At 42.1% G+C, this 20,000-nt stretch overlaps 1 protein-coding gene across 1 annotated transcript in view; it reads left to right on the top strand.

Moving 5' to 3' along the window:
* LOC139758843 (uncharacterized) overlaps positions 1 to 20,000 on the top strand; it is a 130,508-nt gene that overhangs the window by 36,860 nt on the left and 73,648 nt on the right. Inside the window, exons 2-3 of the mRNA XM_071680697.1 lie at positions 2,178 to 2,384; positions 11,848 to 12,006. Of these exons, the coding sequence (XP_071536798.1) occupies positions 2,178 to 2,384; positions 11,848 to 12,006 (366 nt within the window). The remainder of the gene's footprint in view (positions 1 to 2,177; positions 2,385 to 11,847; positions 12,007 to 20,000) is intronic.

Genomic DNA, 20,000 nt, shown 5'->3' with positions numbered 1-20,000 from the left:
GGTGTTTTGGTCGAGGTGGTGTGCAAAGTGAGAGGGTTAGGGAAAATGATTTGGTAAACAGTGAAGAGGTAGTAAAAGCTTTGCGGAAGATGAAAGCCGGCAAGGCAGCAGGTTTGGATGGTATTGCAGTGGAATTTATTAAAAAAGGGGGTGACTGTATTATTGACTGGTTGGTAAGGTTATTTAATGTATGTATGACTCATGGTGAGGTGCCTGAGGATTGGCAGAAATGCGTGCATAGTGCCATTGTACAAAGGCAAAGGGGATAAGAGTGAGTGCTCAAATTACAGAGGTATAAGTTTGTTGAGTATTCCTGGTAAATTATATGGGAGGGTATTGATTGAGAGGGTGAAGGCATTTACAGAGCATCAGATTGGGGAGGAGCAGTGTGGTTTCAGAAGTGGTAGAGGATGTGTGGATCAGGTGTTTGCTTTGAAGAATGTATGTTAGAAATACTTAGAAAAGCAAATGGATTTGTATGTAGCATTTATGGATCTGGAGAAGGCATATGATAGAGTTGATAGAGATGCTCTGTGGAAGATATTAAGAATATATGGTGTGGGAGGCAAGTTGTTCGAAGCAGTGAAAAGTTTTTTATCGAGGATGTAAGGCATGTGCACGTGTAGGAAGAGAGGAAAGTGATTGGTTCTCAGTGAATGTAGGTTTGCGGCAGGGGTGTGTGATGTCTCCATGGTTGTTTAATTTATTTATGGATGGGGTTGTTAGGGAGGTAAATGCAAGAGTTTTGGAAAGAGGGGCAAGTATGAAGTCTGTTGGGGATGAGAGAGCTTGGGAAGTGAGTCAGTTGTTGTTCGCTGATGATACAGCGCTGGTGGCTGATTCATGTGAGAAACTGCAGAAGCTGGTGACTGAGTTTGGTAAAGTGTGTGAAAGAAGAAAGTTAAGAGTAAATGTGAATAAGAGCAAGGTAATTAGGTACAGTAGGGTTGAGGGTCAAGTCAAGTGGGAGGTAAGTTTGAATGGAGAAAAACTGGAGGAAGTAAAGTGTTTTAGATATCTGGGAGTGGATCTGGCAGCGGATGGAACCATGGAAGCGGAAGTAGATCATAGGGTGGGGGAAGGGGGCGAAAATCCTGGGAGCCTTGAAGAATGTGTGGAAGTCGAGAACATTATCTCGGAAAGCAAAAATGGGTATGTTTGAAGGAATAGTGGTTCCAACAATGTTGTATGGTTGCAAGGCGTGGGCTATGGATAGAGTTGTGCGCAGGAGGATGGATATGCTGGAAATGAGATGTTTGAGGACAATGTGTGGTGTGAGGTGGTTTGATTGAGTAAGTAACGTAAGGGTAAGAGAGATGTGTGGAATTAAAAAGAGCGTGGTTGAGAGAGCAGAAGAGGGTGCTTTGAAATGGCCTGGGCACATGGAGAGAATGAGTGAGGAAAGATTGACCAAGAGGATATATGTGTCGGAGGTGGAGGGAACGAGGAGAAGTGGGAGACCAAATTGGAGGTGGAAAGATGGAGTGAAAAAGATTTTGTGTGATCGGGGCCTGAACATGCAGGAGGGTGAAAGGAGGGCAAGAAATAGAGTGAATTGGATCGATGTGGTATACCGGGGATGACGTGCTGTCAGTGGATTGAATCAGTGCATGTGAAGCGTCTGGGGTGAACCATGGAAAGCTGTGTAGGTATGTATATTTGCGTGTATGGACGTGTGTGTGTATACATTGTGTATGTGGGTGGGTTGGGCCATTTCTTTCGTCTGTTTCCTTGCGCTACCTCGCAAACGCGGGAGACAGCGACAAAGCAAAAAAAAAAAACAAATATATATATGTATATATATATATATATATATATATATATATATATATATATATATATATATATATATATATATATATATATATATATATATATATATGTGTGTGTGTGTGTGTGTGTGTGTGTGTATATATATAAATATATATATATATATAGATATACTTGCCATAGCCCCCAAGTCCTTTATACATATATTTTTATCATCTACTGTCGCGATTTTTCGCCTTTTTGAACCATTGTGCAAAATTATGTATTCTCTGTCAAAATCTTTATTCGGTTATCCTTCTTATGACCACAGAGTTGGTCACGCTTTAAAGATATATTATACACAATGTAACACGTGTAACATATGCATGACATCCCATGTTAAGGAATATGTTTTTGTGTGTGTCCAGGTGTGGTGGCAGGTTTGAAGGTTGGTCCTGTGCATCTGGCCAACAACCAGAGCTACATATCCTACGTATCTAGTGACGTACACAGCCGCCTCATATGCCCATACGAGCTGAGCGAAGGGGAAGACCTGAATAAGGTATCTTGGTATCTCTGGGATGGCGATGAGCGAGTCGGCACCTACGAGTGGTTCCCTAGTCTTGACTCAACAGGTCTGTATACCTCTCATTAGATACCAGTTTGTTTGTTTGGTTAGTTTAACTACCAATGACCTATAAGTAAGGTCATTAGGCCTGCAACTCTGTTTGATTTCTGACTCTGTAAAGTCCCTACATAATAATTACATCAATACCTATAAGTTCTATCTGGATCTATACGGGAATGATGAAAAAAATAATACAGATATTGTAAGAAAAGTAGGTAAGTGGGTATTGTGTCAAGGTGGCAGCAAACAGGAGCTAGTGGGCGCAACACGCACCAGTGCAGCTGCCAGGAGGAGTGAGATAAGATAGAACAGATTAGAGATAGTGCTTCACCATCACATGAACCACATATATACACGACATAATAACACCGGCAACTCGTCAGCTGAACACCATAACAGGTCCTTCACCATCACATGAACCACATATATACACGACATAATAACACCGGCAACTCGTCAGCTGAACACCATGACGGAACCAGCTCCAAGCTTAACCATCCCTGATCCTGGCCAGCAGCAGCATAATGAGCCAATGGCTTCGCCCACCACACAACCAGGCCAGAGCGAGAGCAGCCACATCCCGAAGCCAGTCCGGCACAGAGTCGAACACAGAGTCGAACCAACGAACACCCTTACGTCATCTTGATCATTTCCGAATCCTTGAGATAGATGATTAATTTGTTGACATCATCACCAAGGATGGGCTATTGTTCAGCTAGTCTGGCATGTTTCATATCTTGATGGGAAATTTCTGTTGATGTAAGGTTGTAGGTGGGTGTTGTATGTGATGTAAGGTTGTAAGTGGGTGCTGTATGTGATGTAAGGTTGGATGTGTTTGGTGTATGTGGTGTAAGGTTGTAGATGGGTGGTGTATGTGATGTAAGGTTGTAGGTAGGTGTTGTATGTGATGTAAGGCTGCAGGTGGGTGTTGTATGTGATGTAAGGTTGTAGGTGGGTGCTGTATGTGATGTAAGGTTGTAAGTGGGTGCTGTATGTGATGTAAGGTTGTAGGTGGGTGCTGTATGTGATGTAAGGTTGCAGGTGGGTGTTGTATGTGATGTAAGGTTGTAAGTGGGTGTTGTATGTGATGTAAGGTTGTAGGTGGTTGTTGTATGTGATGTAAGGTTGTAGGTGGGTGCTGTATGTGATGTAAGGTTGTAGGTGGGTGGTGTATGTGATGTAAGGTTGTAGGTGAGTGTTGTATGTGATGTAAGGTTGTAGGAGGGTGTTGTATGTGATGTAAGGTTGTGAGTGGATGGTGTATGTGATGTAAGGTTGTAGGTGAGTGCTGTATGTGATGTAAGGTTGGATGTGTTTGGTGTATGTGGTGTAAGGTTGTAGGTGGGTGGTGTATGTGATGTAAGGTTGTAAGTGAGTGCTGTATGTGGTGTAAGGTTGTAGGTGGGTGGTGTATGTGATGTAAGGTTGTAGGTGGATGCTGTATGTGATGTATGGTTGCAGGTGGGTGTTGTATGTGATGTAAGGTTGTAGGTGGGTGCTGTATATGATGTAAGGTTGTAGGTTGATGGTGTATGTGATGTAAGGTTGTAGGTGGGTGGTGTATGTGATGTAAGGTTGTAGGTGGGTGCTGTATATGATGTAAGGTTGTAGGTGGATGGTGTATGTGATGTAATGTTGTAGGTGAGTGCTTTATGTGATGTATGGTTGTAGGTGGGTGTTGTGTGTGATGTATAGCTGTAGGTGGGTGTTGTATGTGATGTAAGGTTGTAGGTCAATGTTGTAGGTGTCCGCCAGTACTTGTGGTTTGTATCATCTTGTGATGGTCAGGCTGGTCCACTGTCTCTGCTACAAAAGAAACATAGAATTTTTTCCCAAGGAAAGGCAGGAGCCCAGCTGCCGGGGGATCGGAACCACCTCCTCGAGTTCTGAGGTCGACTTAGCTAACCGGTCTGCCTGCTCATTGTTGCCGTATATATTGCAATGACCCGCCAGGCACCCAGATCAAGATGATATCTTTATTACATGAATTAATTTTAGTAATAATATTGCCATGAACTTTATTTGACTCGGTATAACCAGAGTTTATAGCTTTAAGAGTTGACAATGAATCGGTAAAAATGACCGATTTAATATGAATTGATTTCATCATATAATCTATGGTCTTATCAATGGCAAATAATTCCTCGCAAACAACAGTTGTATGGTTCAGTAGTCTGTACCGAAGAGAACATTCATTCGACCACACACTTGTACCCACACACTCACCTGGCTTGGAGCCATCTGTGTAGAAGTGGACGTATGATAAATGATTCATGACGGAATCGCTGGTGTACCTCACTCTCCGGCGCCTTCCTTTTCGCCACAGGGAGCCACTTGGTCTTAGTTTTTATTTTTGGCTGTTACCCGGGAGGGTAGTTTATTTCTGACCAGCGTGTCAACTTTTTTGCACTTTCAGACCAAAGAATTCTCACTGAGGAAATGTATTCTCGACGAAGTGTTCATATTGTTGTGCCAGGCAGCAGTGTGTCTTCTCCTGGTCATCACAATACCACACTTTAACGTTCATTCGTCTCGACGCAGCCGGAAAGGAGGCACATTTGCCTCAACTTGCAATCACGGAACTCTGGTACATGACAGAGCTCCAAGACACAATCTGTAGCACATCCAACCTTGTCATGGTATAGTGGCTCCCTGAAGCATACACCTGAGAGCCATGGTCCAGTTTACTTCTAATAATGACCTTGTACAACACTAATAATGACCTTGTACAACACTGATAATGACCTTGTACAACACTAATAATGACCTTGTACAACACTAATAATGACCTTGTACATCACTAATAATGACCTTGTACAACACTAATAATGACCTTGTACATCACTAATAATGACCTTGTACAACACTAATAATGACCTTGTACATCACTAATTGACAGCACGTCGCCCCCTGTGTATCATATGGCTTCAGTTCATTCTATCCCATGCATGTCCCTCACCCTCCTGCCTCTTTCACGCTGTCCTCCTATCTCTTTCTCAGTCTCTTCCCCCCTTGTACAATACTAATAATGACCTTGTACAACACTAATAATGACCTTGTACAACACTAATAATGACCTTGTACATCACTAACAATGACCTTGTACGTCACTAATAATGACCTTGTACAACACTAATAATGACCTTGTACAACACTAATAATGACCTTGTACATCACTAATAATGACCTTGTACAACACTAATAATGACCTTGTACAACACTAATAATGACCTTGTACATCACTAATAATGACCTTGTACAACACTAATAATGACCTTGTACAACACTAATAATGACTTTGTACAACACTAATAATGACCTTGTACAACACTAATAACGATTTCCTGTCGGCTCCCTAAAGTGAACCTGAGAGATACATAAGAATATTACACTTTTATCACAATTCATAATCAAATAATCGATATGCTTTTTCCAATTCTATCTTCGGTCAAATTTTAGCCCCAGAAACCTTACGTCATATCAATAAGGAAATCTAGTTGTCTAATTTTAGCTGGAAGTTCAGGATTTTATTTCTACTAGTAAAAACAAACCTCGACACTTTGAGCTGGTGACAACTTCCCTCTCTACTGTAGCGCCACACAACGTTGAACGGACTCAAGTGTTAACTTGAACCCGCTCAGCCGAAAATTGTGCATTAGGCGAGGATGTGCCATAATGCAACAGTCATCAACATAAAGTGAGTATTTAAGATCTCGAGGGACGGAAGCTGGAGACTTAATATCATTAATCACAATATGAAATAATGTTGGGTTCAGAACGCTGCCTTGCGGCGCCCCGTTTCCTTGGACAAATATGACCGAAATTACGTTAGACGCAGCAAGCTTGACAGCGAAAGTTCTGTCGTGTAGAAAATTTTCAAAAAAAAGAAATAGGTAAAGAACCTCTCAGAACCAGTAGCATAAAGTTTGCCTAAGATTCCGTTTTGGCCGAATCATGTCAAAGGCTTTTTCTAAATCTAAAAAAAAAAAAAAATGCAATTAGAAAATATAAAAGTGTCTAAAATGCTATGTTCTAAACTCATTAGATGATCAATTTTGTGCTTCTGTGTTTACAGAATGCACACTGTTGATCTTTTAATAAGTTTAGCGATTCTAATAAAAAATCAGCCTTTTATCAACCATTCTTTCCATGACCTTGCCAATGCAGCCCGTCAATGCAATAGGTCGACACGAACTGATGTTCGTAAGGCGTCCAGAACATTATGTGTTGGGGATGATGTGCAAAAAGTGTCATGAGTTTGAAAACATTCGAGACGTCCAAATCTCATCATTGTACAATGCTAACATCTTAGTCAGGTTGGCCTGACTAAGATGCTGGATCATCTCGTACGTTATCCCGCTGGGTCTTGGGCTGGAACCTTTACAGGATTTCAGGGCAAGAAGTAATTCTTTAAGGGTAAAGGTATTATTGTATAGTACATTTTCATCTTCTGTGGTCAAGCCAACCAGTGTCTACTCGGCCTGACGTTTGTGGTGTAAAAACCGTCGATCGTAATTGGCTGCTCTTCATATGTCTGAGAATCTCCTGGCGATAACATTACCTATGACAACTGGGTCGTCTATTGTGCCGTCTTGTGTGGTAAGATGGGGTATGGAAGGTTGCTTGTATTGTGGACCAGACCTGACTGCTGGTGTGTCCTTATTGTGGACCAGACCTGACTGTTGGGTGTGTCCTTATTGTGGACCAGACCTGACTGCTGGGTGTGTCCTTATTGTGGACCAGACCTGACTGTTGGGTGTGTCCTTATTGTGGACCAGACCTGACTGTTGGGTGTGTCCTTATTGTGGACCAGACCTGACTGCTGGTGTGTCCTTATTGTGGACCAGACCTGACTGCTGGGTGTGTCCTTATTGTGGACCAGACCTGACTGTTGGGTGTGTCCTTATTGTGGACCAAACCTGACTGTTGGGTGTGTCCTTATTGTGGACCAAACCTGACTGTTGGGTGTGTCCTTATTGTGGACCAGACCTGACTGCTGGTGTGTCCTTATTGTGGACCAGACCTGACTGCTGGGTGTGTCCTTATTGTGGACCAGACCTGACTGCTGGGTGTGTCCTTATTTACAGTTGAAACATAGCCACGCCAGGAGTCTCTTTTGGTTTGTCGTATTGTTCTTCTTGCCTGAGTCCTTGCTTGTTCATATGTAATGAAGTTGTTGTTATCGGAGGCTCTGTGTCGACTTTATTGACCTTTGTGTCAATGTCATCTCCGGATATAGCTAGGACGGCTTCTCTTGAGAGTGACCCCAGTCTGCTTTCTTATAATTGAATCTAAACGGAGACGGTTTGATAATATCGTCGCATGTATAAATACGACAGCTTGGGAAGTGGCCAATTACCAAGGAGTAATCACAAGTGATGTCATTTGGTATATCTGGGGATGATAAAGATAGGTCGATAGCTGAGATGTTTTCTGTCCACTATCATCGTTCACAAGAGCGAGATTACAATTAATGATATGATTTGCCATTTGTTTCTCGCGAGAGTCTGCCCCAATACTTCCCCACATGATGATGATGATGATGATGATGATGATGATGATGATGATGATGATGAGCGATGAAGTCTCCAAGAATTAGTTTTGTATGGGGAAATTGACTAAAGAGCAAAGTGAACTCATCATCATCAAGTGCATTGGAACCGGGACAGTAAATGGAACAAATGGCCAGGTACGTGTTGTTAGATTTGACTCTACATGCGACAGCTTCTAGAGTAGAATCTAAAGTCACTCCTGTGTGGGGTAAGCTTTGGTGTACATAAATGGCTACTCCATGATCTTCTATACGGGTGATACGTATCTAAAACATCACAATCTTCGACTGTGCTGTTCGGATTGGTCTCTTGTAGGCAAATAACGTCTGGCCCCTATATAATGCAAGCAACAGTGACAGTTGTGCTTGCTTATTCCTAAGACCTCTACAGTTACACTGAATGATATTGAACGCGTTGGTTAAAGATTCTTCAGCCGGTCAGTTGGGCAAGTCCTCAGGGGAGCGGGGTCGACACCTGATAGTGGGCACGGTATTGTCGTCCAATGATTCCACCAAGGAAGACTTCATGATGGAGGAAGACCTCCTCACTGGAGCCATAGGAACGACGACCTGCGACTTAGTTTCTTTTGTCACTTCATCTTGTCCTCTCACATTGTTGGGGCAAACAGAGCAGGTGGCTCTTGAGTACGAGTCTTTGTGGGTATTATCGTCAGACTCAGTGTCAGTGTCTGTCTGATTCGTTATGGGTTCGCCTGGAGTGGTGAGTCGTGGTTGGTTCAGTAGTTCCCGTGGCAATTGTGACCATGACCAGCTTATATTTCAGTGCCATAGCATAGGACTCATTGGGTTTGAGAGTCTGGTGAGTCTCCTTCACCCTCTTCCTTGCTTCACCATATGAAATGTTCTCCTTTGCCTTAACTGTCCAGACTTCCTTCTCAAACTTGTACCGAGGACATTCTCGGTACGAGCTTGGGTGGTTGCCTCTCCCCCACAGTTAACGCACAGTACCACCTTGGCTGTACAATTGTCAGCAACCTGGTCCTCGCTGCCACACTTTCCACATCGAGATGAAAGAGTACAATATTTTTTACCATGACCAAACCCTTGCCATATATAACATGGCAAGATGTTCGGTATGTAAGGTTTTCATAGCTACCTTAACCTAACCTACGGCAATATCCTTTGGCAATTTTGATTTTCCGAAAGTTAGAGTGATCGGGTGGGTTGTACGTGGCTGGCCCTCAATAAGTGTTGTGATAAGTCGAGCAGCGATCACTTCCTCGTGTGTAAGTTCCTTCACTATGTCGTCCTCAATCATGCCCATGACATCAGGACACAAGATTACTCCTCTGCATGACTTCATGGTCACCGGAATGGAAGCCACAACATCGTAATGAATGAAACTTTCTCAGCTTAAGTAAGTCTCGCGACTTGATTTGATAACTTTAACAAGAAGGTCACCACGAGCCAGTTTCCTTACCATTTCCACAGCAACAGCCTGGCTGGCTGACCACCGATCACTTTTGTGATGAGGAAGGAGTTAGGGAGAATGATTTGGTAAACAGAGAAGAGGTAGTAAAAGCTTTGCGGAAAATGAAAGCCGGCAAGGTGGAGGGAAGAAGATGAGGGAGACGAAAGTGGAGGCGGAAGGCTAGAGTGAAAAAGATTTTGAGCGATTGGGACAAGAACATACAGGAGGGTGAAAGGCGTTCAAGAAATAGAGTGAATTGGAACGATGTGGTATATCGGGGTCGACGTTCTGTCAATGGACTGAACCAGGACATGTGAAACGTCTGGGGTAAACCATGGAAAGATCTATAGGGAATGGATGAGGATAGAAAGCTGTGGTTTCGGTGCATGACAGCTAGAGACTCAGTGTGAACAAACATGGCGTTTTTCTTTATTTTCTTAGCGTTTCCTCACTGAAGCTAACCCTTGCGTCAGCGAAACAACGAAAGTAATACAGACAAAAACGCCACATTCGTTCACACTCAGCCTCTAGCTGTAATGTGTAATGCACCGAAACCACACAAAGCTTTCTATGGTTTACCCCAGACGCTTCACATGCCCTGGTTCAGTCCATTGACAGATAGTCGACCCCGATATACCACATCGTTCCAATTCACTCTATTCCTTGAACACCTTTCACCCTCCTGTATGTTCTTGCCAGTTGCTCAAAATCATTTTCACTCTATCCTTCCACCTCCACTTTGGTCTTCCTCTTCTTTTTCCTTCCACCTCTGACACATATATCCTCTTTGTCATTCTTTCCTCACTCATTCTCTCCATGTGTCCAAACCATTTCAACGCACCCTCTTCTACACTCTAAACCACACTCCTTTTATTTCTACACATCTCTTTTACGTTTTCATTTCTTACTCTATCTAATCACTTCACACCACATATTGTCCTGAAAACTTTCATTTTCTAGGCATTCACCCTCCTCCCTACAATCCTCTCTATAGCCCACGCCTCGCAACCGTGTAACATTGTTGGAACCAATATTCCTTGAAACATACCCGTTTTTGCTCTCCGAGATAACGTTCTCGCATTCTAAACATTCTTCAACGCTCTTAGAACCTTCGTCCCTCCCCCACCCTGTGACTCACTTCCACTTCTATAGTTCCTTCCGCTGCTAAGTCCACTCCCAGATATCTATAACACTTCACTTCCTCCAGTTTTTCTCCATTCAAACTTACATCCCAATTGACGTGTCCCTCAGCCCTAATGATATTAATAACGTGCTCTTATTCACATTTACTTTTAACTTTCTCCTTTCACACATTTTTCCAAACTTATTCACCAACCTCTGTAGCTTTTCACACTAGAGCCGTATCATAGGCGAACAACAACTGACTCACTTCCCAAGCTCTCTCATCCCCAACAGACTGCATACTAGCCCCTCTCTCCAAATCTCTTGCATTTACCTTCCTAACCACCCCATCCATAAACAAATTAAATAACCATGGAGACATCACACACCCCTGCTGCAAACTGACATTCTCTGGAAACCAATTACTTTCCTCTCTTCCTACTCGTACAGATGCCTTACAGTCATGGCAAAAGCATTTAACTGCTACTTAAAACCTTCCTCAAAGCATCTATATCAACCCTATCATATGTCTTCTCCAGATCAATAAATGCTACATACAAATCCATTTGTTTTTCTAAGTATTTCTCGCATACACTCTTCTAAGCAAACACCTGATCCACATATCCTCTACCACTTCTGAAACCACACTGCTCTTCCCCAATCTGATGCTTTGTACATGCCTTCATCCTTTCAATCAATACCTTTCCATATGATTTCCCAGGGATACTCAACAAACTTATGCCTCTGTAATTTTAACACTCACCTTTATCCCCTTTGCCTTTGTACAATGGCACTATGCATGTATTCCGCCAATCCTCAGGCAGTTCATCATGAACCATACATACAATGAATACCCTAACCAACCAGCCAACAACACAGTCACCCCTTAATATGTTGATCACAACATTTTTTGATGACAGTTATGGGTTGAAATCGTAGTTCAGTAGGGTTTCATATAGTTATATTTAACGCGTAATTTGTCTATACATGCGGCACAACATGTTTCGTGGGAACAATCTCCCTCATCAGGTGTAAACAATTCATTAAGTTTTCAAATCCCGATACCGCCACAAAAATACCATCTCACCTCTGCCGCTATGGACGACACACTGGCCCGACTGTTAAAGGGAGAGTTGGGGCTCATTTGTCCACCCATACATGTCCGTCAGTACTGCATCTCTCCAGTAGAATTACCCACATCTTCTACATTTGTCCATTATAGTCACTCATCACTGCCGCATCTGTCCATCAAAGTTACCCACCACTATCACATCCTAGTATTACAGTCACCCGCCCTGCTGCACTAGTCCCTCGCAATCATTCTCCCGTGCTACATTTGTTGATCATAGTCACTTGTATTTACAGCTGAAGGCTTGCTGGAAGGTGCGGTGAACATGTCCCGGGATGACGGACAACTGGAGCTGACGCAGTTGAGGTATGACCTAGGAGGCTTCTACTCGTGTGCCGTCAGCCTGACTGATGGTCAGAGGAAGGAAGGCGAGAAGTGGGAGGTGTTGATCATCGGTAAGTTCCTCTTTCAATGTGACACTCTACACTGGGAATGAGAAGCTGATTGACCGGATTGGAAACAGTTAGACGCAAATTGTGAGTGCGGCACAGGTCAGGTAAACACCTGTGAACACTGCAAACAAACACCAAACATTAAGAAGCAACAGTAACAGTGAGCTAGAGAAAACATGACGGCTCTTGAAGGCATTCACCATGATAGTCAAGTGGGCTACCTACTAAACATACCAGACTTGCTACATATAACCCAAATATGCATAAGTTTAGGAATATATATATATATATATATATATATATATATATATATATATATATATATATATATATATATATATATATATGTATATATATATATATATATATATATATATATATATATATATATATATATATATATATATATATATATATATATATATATATATATATATATATATATATATATATATATATATATATATATATATATATATATATACATATATATAAATATATATATGTATATATATATATATATATATATATATATATATATATATATATATATATATATATATATATATATATATATATATTTTTATTTTCTTTATTATACTTTGTCGCTGTCTCCCGCGTTTGCGAGGTAGCGCAAGGAAACAGACGAAAGAAATGGCCCAACCCACCCCCATACACATGTATATACATACGTCCACACACGCAAATATACATACCTACACAGCTTTCCATGGTTTACCCCAGACGCTTCACATGCCCTGCTTCAATCCACTGACAGCACGTCAACCCCGGTATACCACATCGCTCCAATTCACTCTATTCCTTGCCCTCCTTTCACCCTCCTGCATGTTCAGGCCCCGATCACACAAAATCTTTTTCACTCCATCTTTCCACCTCCAATTTGGTCTCCCTCTTTTCCTTGTTCCCTCCACCTCCGACACATATATCCTCTTGGTCAATCTTTCCTCACTCATCCTCTCCATGTACCCAAACCACTTCAAAACACCCTCTTCTGCTCTCTCAACCACGCTCTTTTTATTTCCACACATCTCTCTTACCCTTACGTTACTCACTCGATCAAACCACCTCACACCACACATTGTCCTCAAACATCTCATTTCCAGCACATCCATCCTCCTGCGCACAACTCTATCCATAGCCCACGCCTCGCAACCATACAACATTGTTGGAACCACTATTCCTTCAAACATACCCATTTTTGCTTTCCGAGATAATGTTCTCGACTTCCACACATTCTTCAAGGCCCCCAGGATTTTCGCCCCCTCCCCCACCCTATGATCCACTTCCGTCAATAGTAGTTCCCATCAATTTAATATATATATATATATGTATATATATATATATATATATATATATATATATATATATATATATATATATATGTATATATATATATAGAGATGCTCTGTGGAAGGTATTAAGAATATATGGTGTGGGAGGCAAGTTGTTAGAAGCAGTGAAAAGTTTTTATCGAGGATGTAAGGCATGTGTACGTGTAGGAAGAGAGGAAAGTGATTGGTTCTCAGTGAATGTAGGTTTGCGGCAGGGGTGTGTGATGTCTCCATGGTTGTTTAATTTGTTTATGGATGGGGTTGTTAGGGAGGTAAATGCAAGAGTCTTGGAAAGAGGGGCAAGTATGAACTCTGTTGGGGATGAGAGAGCTTGGGAAGTGAGTCAGTTGTTGTTCGCTGATGATACAGCGCTGGTGGCGGATTCATGTGAGAAACTGCAGAAGCTGGTGACTGAGTTTGGTAAAGTGTGTGGAAGAAGAAAGTTAAGAGTAAATGTGAATAAGAGCAAGGTTATTAGGTACAGTAGGGTTGAGGGTCAAGTCAATTGGGAGGTGAGTTTAAATGGAGAAAAACTGGAGGAAGTGAAGTGTTTTAGATATCTGGGAGTGGATCTGTCAGCGGATGGAACCATGGAAGCGGAAGTGGACCATAGGGTGGGGGAGGGGGCGAAAATTTTGGGAGCCTTGAAAAATGTGTGGAAGTCGAGAACATTATCTCGGAAAGCAAAAATGGGTATGTTTGAAGGAATAGTGGTTCCAACAATGTTGTATGGTTGCGAGGCGTGGGCTATGGATAGAGTTGTGCGCAGGAGGATGGATGTGCTGGAAATGAGATGTTTGAGGACAATGTGTGGTGTGAGGTGGTTTGATCGAGTAAGTAACGTAAGGGTAAGAGAGATGTGTGGAAGTAGAAAGAGCGTGGTTGAGAGAGCAGAAGAGGGTGTTTTGAAATGGTTTGGGCACATGTAGAGAATGAGTGAGGAAAGATTGACCAAGAGGATATATGTGTCGGAGGTGGAGGGAACGAGGAGAAGAGAGAGACCAAATTGGAGGTGGAAAGATGGAGTGAAAAGGATTTTGTGTGATCGGGGCCTGAACATGCAGGAGGGTGAAAGGAGGGCAAGGAATAGAGTGAATTGGAGCGATGTGGTATACAGGGGTTGACGTGCTGTCAGTGGATTGAATCAGGGCATGTGAAGCGTCCGGGGTAAACCATGGAAAGCTGTGTAGGTATGTATATTTGCGTGTGTGGACGTGTGTATGTACATGTGTATGGGGGGGGGGGTTGGGCCATTTCTTTCGTCTGTTTCCTTGCGCTACCTCGCAACCGCGGGAGACAGCGACGAGGTATAAAAATAAATATATATATATATATATACATATATATATATATATATATATATATATATATATATATATATATATATATATATATATATATATATATATATATATATATATATATATATTAAATTGATGGGAACTACTATTGACGTTTGTGTAAATAAATTATACATTTCCCTTTTCCATAGCCAGAGGTTGAACCATTATGTGACATTCATTTTTTCATTTCATTTCAAGCTAGATCCTTCAGTTTTCTAAATTATTTCTTACATTTTCCATATGTATATATATGTAAATGTGTGTGTGTGTGTGTGTGTGTGTGTGTGTGTGTGTGTGTGTGTGTGTATGTGCGTATGTATGTGTATGTATATGTATATGTATATCATCCCTGGGGATAGGGGTGAAAGAATACTTCCCACGCATTCCTCGCATGTCGTAGAAGGCGACTAGAGGGGACGGGAGCGGTGGGCCAGAAATCCCCCCCTCCTTGTATCTTTCTTTAACTTTCTAAAATGGGAAACAGAAGAAGGAGTCACGCGGGGAGTGCTCATCCTCCTCGAAGGCTCAGACTGGGGTGTCTAAATGTGTGTGGATGTCACCAAGATGTGAAAAAAGGAGAGATAGGTAGTATGTTTGAGGAAAGGAACCTGGATGTTTTGGCTCTGAGTGAAACGAAGCTCAAGGGTAAAGGGGAAGAGTGGTTTGGGAATGTCTTGGGAGTAAAGTCAGGGGTTAGTGAGAGGACAAGAGCAAGGGAAGGAGTAGCAGTACTCCTCAAACAGGAGTTGTGGGAGTATGTGATAGAATGTAAGAAAGTAAATTCTCGATTAATATGGGTAAAACTGAAAGTTGATGGAGAGAGATGGGTGATTATTGGTGCATATGCACCTGGGCATGAGAAGAAAGATCATGAGAGGCAAGTGTTTTGGGAGCAGCTGAATGAGTGTGTTAGTGGTTTTGATGCACGAGACCGGGTTATAGTGATGGGTGATTTGAATTCAAAGGTAAGTAATGTGGCAGTTGAGGGAATAGTTGGTATACATGGGGTGTTCAGTGTTGTAAATGGAAATGGTGAAGAGCTTGTAGATTTATGTGCTGAAAAAGGACTGGTGATTGGGAATACCTGGTTTAAAAAGCGAGATATACATAAATATGCGTATGTAAGTAGGAGAGATGGCCAGAGAGCGTTATTGGATTACGTGTTAATTGACAGGCGCGCGAAAGAGAGACTTGTTGGATGTTAATGTGCTGAGAGGTGCAACTGGAGGGATGTCTGATCATCATCTTGTGGAGGCTAAGGTGAAGATTTGTATGGGTTTTCCGAAAAGAAGAGTGAACGTTGGGGTGAAGAGGGTGGTGAGAGTAAGTGAGCTTGGGAAGGAGACTTGTGTGAGGAAGTACCAGGAGAGACTGAGTACAGAATGGAAAAGGTGAGAACAATGGAAGTAAGGGGAGTGGGGGAGGAATGGGATGTATTTAGGGAATCAGCGATGGATTGCGCAAAAGATGCTTGTGGCATGAGAAGAGTGGGAGGTGGGTTGATTAGAAAGGGTAGTGAGTGGTGGGATGAAGAAGTAAGATAATTAGTGAAAGAGAGGAGAGAGGCATTTAGACGATTTTTGCAGGGAAAAAAAATGCAATTGAGTGGGAGATGTATAAAAGAAAGAGACATTAGGTCAAGAGAAAGGTGCAAGAGGTGAAAAAGAGGGCAAATGAGAGTTGGGGTGAGAGAGTATCATTAAATTTTAGGGAGAATAAAAAGATGTTCTGGAAGGAGGTAAATAAAGTGCGTAAGACAAGGGAGCAAATGGGAACTTCAGTGAAGGGCGCAAATGGGGAGGTGATAACAAGTAGTGGTGATGTGAGAAGTAGATGGAGTGAGTATTTTGAAGGTTTGCTGAATGTGTTTGATGATAGAGTGGCAGATACAGGGTGTTTTGGTCGAAGTGGTGTGCAAAGTGAGAGGGTTAGGGAAAATGATTTGGTAAACAGAGAAGAGGTAGTGAAAGCTTTGCGGAAGATGAAAGCCGGCAAGGCAGCAGGTTTGGATGGTATTGCAGCGGAATTTATTAAAAAAGGGGGTGACTGTATTGTTGACTGGTTGGTAAGGATATCTAATGCATGTATGATTCACGGTGAGGTGCTTGAGGATTGTCGGAATGCCTGCATAGTGCCATTGCACAAAGGGAAAGGGAATAAAGGTGAATGCTCAAATTGCAGAGGTATAAATTTGTTGAGAATTCCTAGGAAATTATATGGGAGGGTGTTGATTGAGAGGGTGAAAGCAAGTACAGAGTATCAGACTGGGGAAGAGCAGTTTGGTTTTAGAAGTGGTAGAGGATGTGTGGATCAGGTGTTTGCTTTGAAGAATGTATGTAAGAAATACTTAGAAAAGCAAATGGATCTGTATGTAGGATTTATGGATCTGAAGTCATATGATAGAGTTGATAGAGGTGCTCTGTGGAAGGTATTAAGAATATATATTGTGGGAGGTAAGTTGTTAGAAGCAGTGAAAAGTTTTTATCGAGAATGTAAGGCAGGTGTACGAGTACGAAGAGAGGGAAGTGATTGGTTCTCAGTGAATGTTGGTTTGCGACAGGGGTGTGTGATGTCTCCATGGTTGTCTAATTTGTTTATGGAGTGGGTTGTTAGGGAGGTGACCGCAAGAGTTTTAGAAAGAGGGGCAAGTATGCAGTCTGCTGTGGACGAGAGAGCTTGGGAAGTGAGTCAGATGTTGTTCGCTGATGAATCATCGCTGGTGGCTGATTCGGGTAAGAAACTGCAGAAACTGGTGAATGAGTTTGGTAAAGTGTGTGAAAGAAGAAAGCTGAGAGTAAATGTGAATAAGAGCAAGTTTATTATATATAGTAGGGTGGAGGGAAAAGTCAATTGGGAGGTACGTTTGAACGGAGAAAAACTAAAGGAAGTGAAGTGTTTTAGGTATCTGGGAGTGGATTTGGCAGCGGATGGAACCATGGAAGTGGATGTAAGTCATAAGGTCGGGGAGGGGGCAAAAGTTCTGTGAGCCTTGAAAAATGTGTGGAAGGCGAAAACCTTATCTCGACAATTGAAAATTGGTATGTTTGAACTAATATTGGTTCCGCCAATGGTATACGGTTGCGAGGCATGTGCTATAGATAGAGTTGTGAGAAGGAGGGTGGATGTGTTGGAAATGAGATGTTTGAGGACAATATGTGGTGTAGGTGGTTTGATTGAGTAAGTAATGAAAGGGTAAGAGAGATGTGTGGTAATAAAAAGAGTGTGGTTGAGAGAGCAGAAGAGGGTGTTTTGAAAAGGCTTGATCACATGGAGAGAATGAGTGAGGAAAGATTGACAAAGATTATATATATGTCAGAGGTGGAGCGAACGAGGAGAAGTGGGAGACCAAATTGGAGGTGGAATGATGGAGTGAAAAAGATTTTGAGTGATCGGGGCCTGAACATGCAGGAGGATGAAAGGCGTGCAAGGAATAGAGTGAATTGGAACGATGTGGTATACCGGGGTCGACTTGCTGTCAATGGATTAAAGCAGGGTATGTCAAGCGTCTGGGGTGTTTGCATAGTGCCATTGTACAAAGGCAAAAGGGATAAAAGTGAGTGCTCAAATTACCGAGGTATAAGTTTGTTGAGTATTTCTGGGAAATTGTATGAGAGGATATTGATTGAGAGGGTGAAGGTATGTACATAGTATCAGAATGGGGAAGAGCAATGTGGTTTCAGAAGTGGTAGGGGATGTGTGGATCAGGTATTTGCTTTGAAGAATGTATGTGAGAAATACTTAGAAAAGCAAATGGATTTGTATGTAGCATTTATGGATCTGGAGAAGGCATATGATAGAGTTGATAGAGATGCTCTGTGGAATGTATTAAGAATATATGGTGTGGGACGATGAGAGAGCTTGGGAAGTGAGTCAGTTGTTGTTCGCTGATGATACAGCGCTGATGGCTGATTCAAGTGAGAAACTGCAGAAGCTGGTGACTGAGTTTGGTAAAGTGTGTGAAAGAAGAAAGTTAAGAGCAAATGTGAATAAGAGCAAGGTTATTAGGTACAGTAGGGTTGAGGGTGAAGTCAATTGGGAGGTAAGTTTGAATGGAGAAAAACTGGAGGAATTAAAGTGTTTTAGATATCTGGGAGTGGATCTGGCAGCGGATGGAACCATGGAAGCGGAAGTTAGTCATAGGGTGGGGGAGGGGGTGAAAATTCTGGGAGCCTTGAAGAAAGTTTGGAAGTCGAGAACATTATCTCGGAAAGCAAAAATGGGTATGTTTGAAGGAATAGTGGTTTCAACAATGTTGAATGGTTGCGAGGCGTGGGCTATGGATAGAGTTGTGCGCAGGAGGGTGGATGTATATATATATATATATATATATATATATATATATATATATATATATATATATATATATATATATATATATATATATATATATATATATATATATATATAGGGGAGAAAGAATACTTTCCACGCATTTCCTCACGTGTCGTTTAAGGCGATTAAAGGGGACGGGACCGGGGGCTAGAAACCCTCCACTCCTTGTATTATAACTTTCTAAAAGGGGAAACAGAAGGAGTCACGCGGGGAGTGCTCATCCTCCTCGAAGGCTCAGATTGGGGTGTCTAAATGTTTGTGGATGTAACCAAGTTGAGAAAAAAGGAGAGATAGATAGTATGTTTGAGGAAAGGAACCTGGATGTTTTGGCTCTGAGTGAAACGAAGCTCAAGGGTGAAGGGGAAGAGTGGTTTGGGAATGTCTTGGGAGTAAAGTGAGGGGTTAGTGAGAGGACAAGAGCAAGGGAAGGAGTAGCACTACTCCTGAAACAGGAGTGGTGGGAGTATGGGATAGAGTGTAAGAAGTAAATTGTAGATTGATATGGGTAAAACTGAAAGTTGATGGAGAGAGATGGGTGATTATTGGTGCATATGCACCTGGGCATGAGAAGAAAGATCATGAGAGGCAAGTGTTTTGGGAGCAGCTGAATGAGTGTGTTAGTGGTTTTGATGCACTAGACCGGCTTGTAGTGATGTGTGATTTGAATGCAAAGGTGAGTAATGTGGCAGTTGAGGGAATAATTGGTATACATGGGGTGTTTAGCGGTGTAAATGGATATGGTAAAGAGCTCTTAGATTTATGTGCTGGACTGGTGATTGGGAATACCTAGTTTAAAAAGAGATATACGTAAGTATACATATGTAAGTAGGAGAGATGGCCAAAGGGCGTTATTGGATTACGTGTTAATTGATCGGTGCTCGAAAGAGAGACTTTTGGATCTTAATGTGCTGAGAAGTGGAACTGGAGGGATGTCTGATCATTATATTGTGGAGGCAAAGGCGAATATTTG

The sequence above is a fragment of the Panulirus ornatus genome, chromosome 31 (assembly GCF_036320965.1).
Source record: "Panulirus ornatus isolate Po-2019 chromosome 31, ASM3632096v1, whole genome shotgun sequence".
Taxonomy (NCBI): Eukaryota; Metazoa; Arthropoda; class Malacostraca; order Decapoda; family Palinuridae; genus Panulirus; species Panulirus ornatus.
Note: the sequence above shows the minus strand (reverse complement) of the source record. Positions and strands in the feature narration are given on the sequence as shown.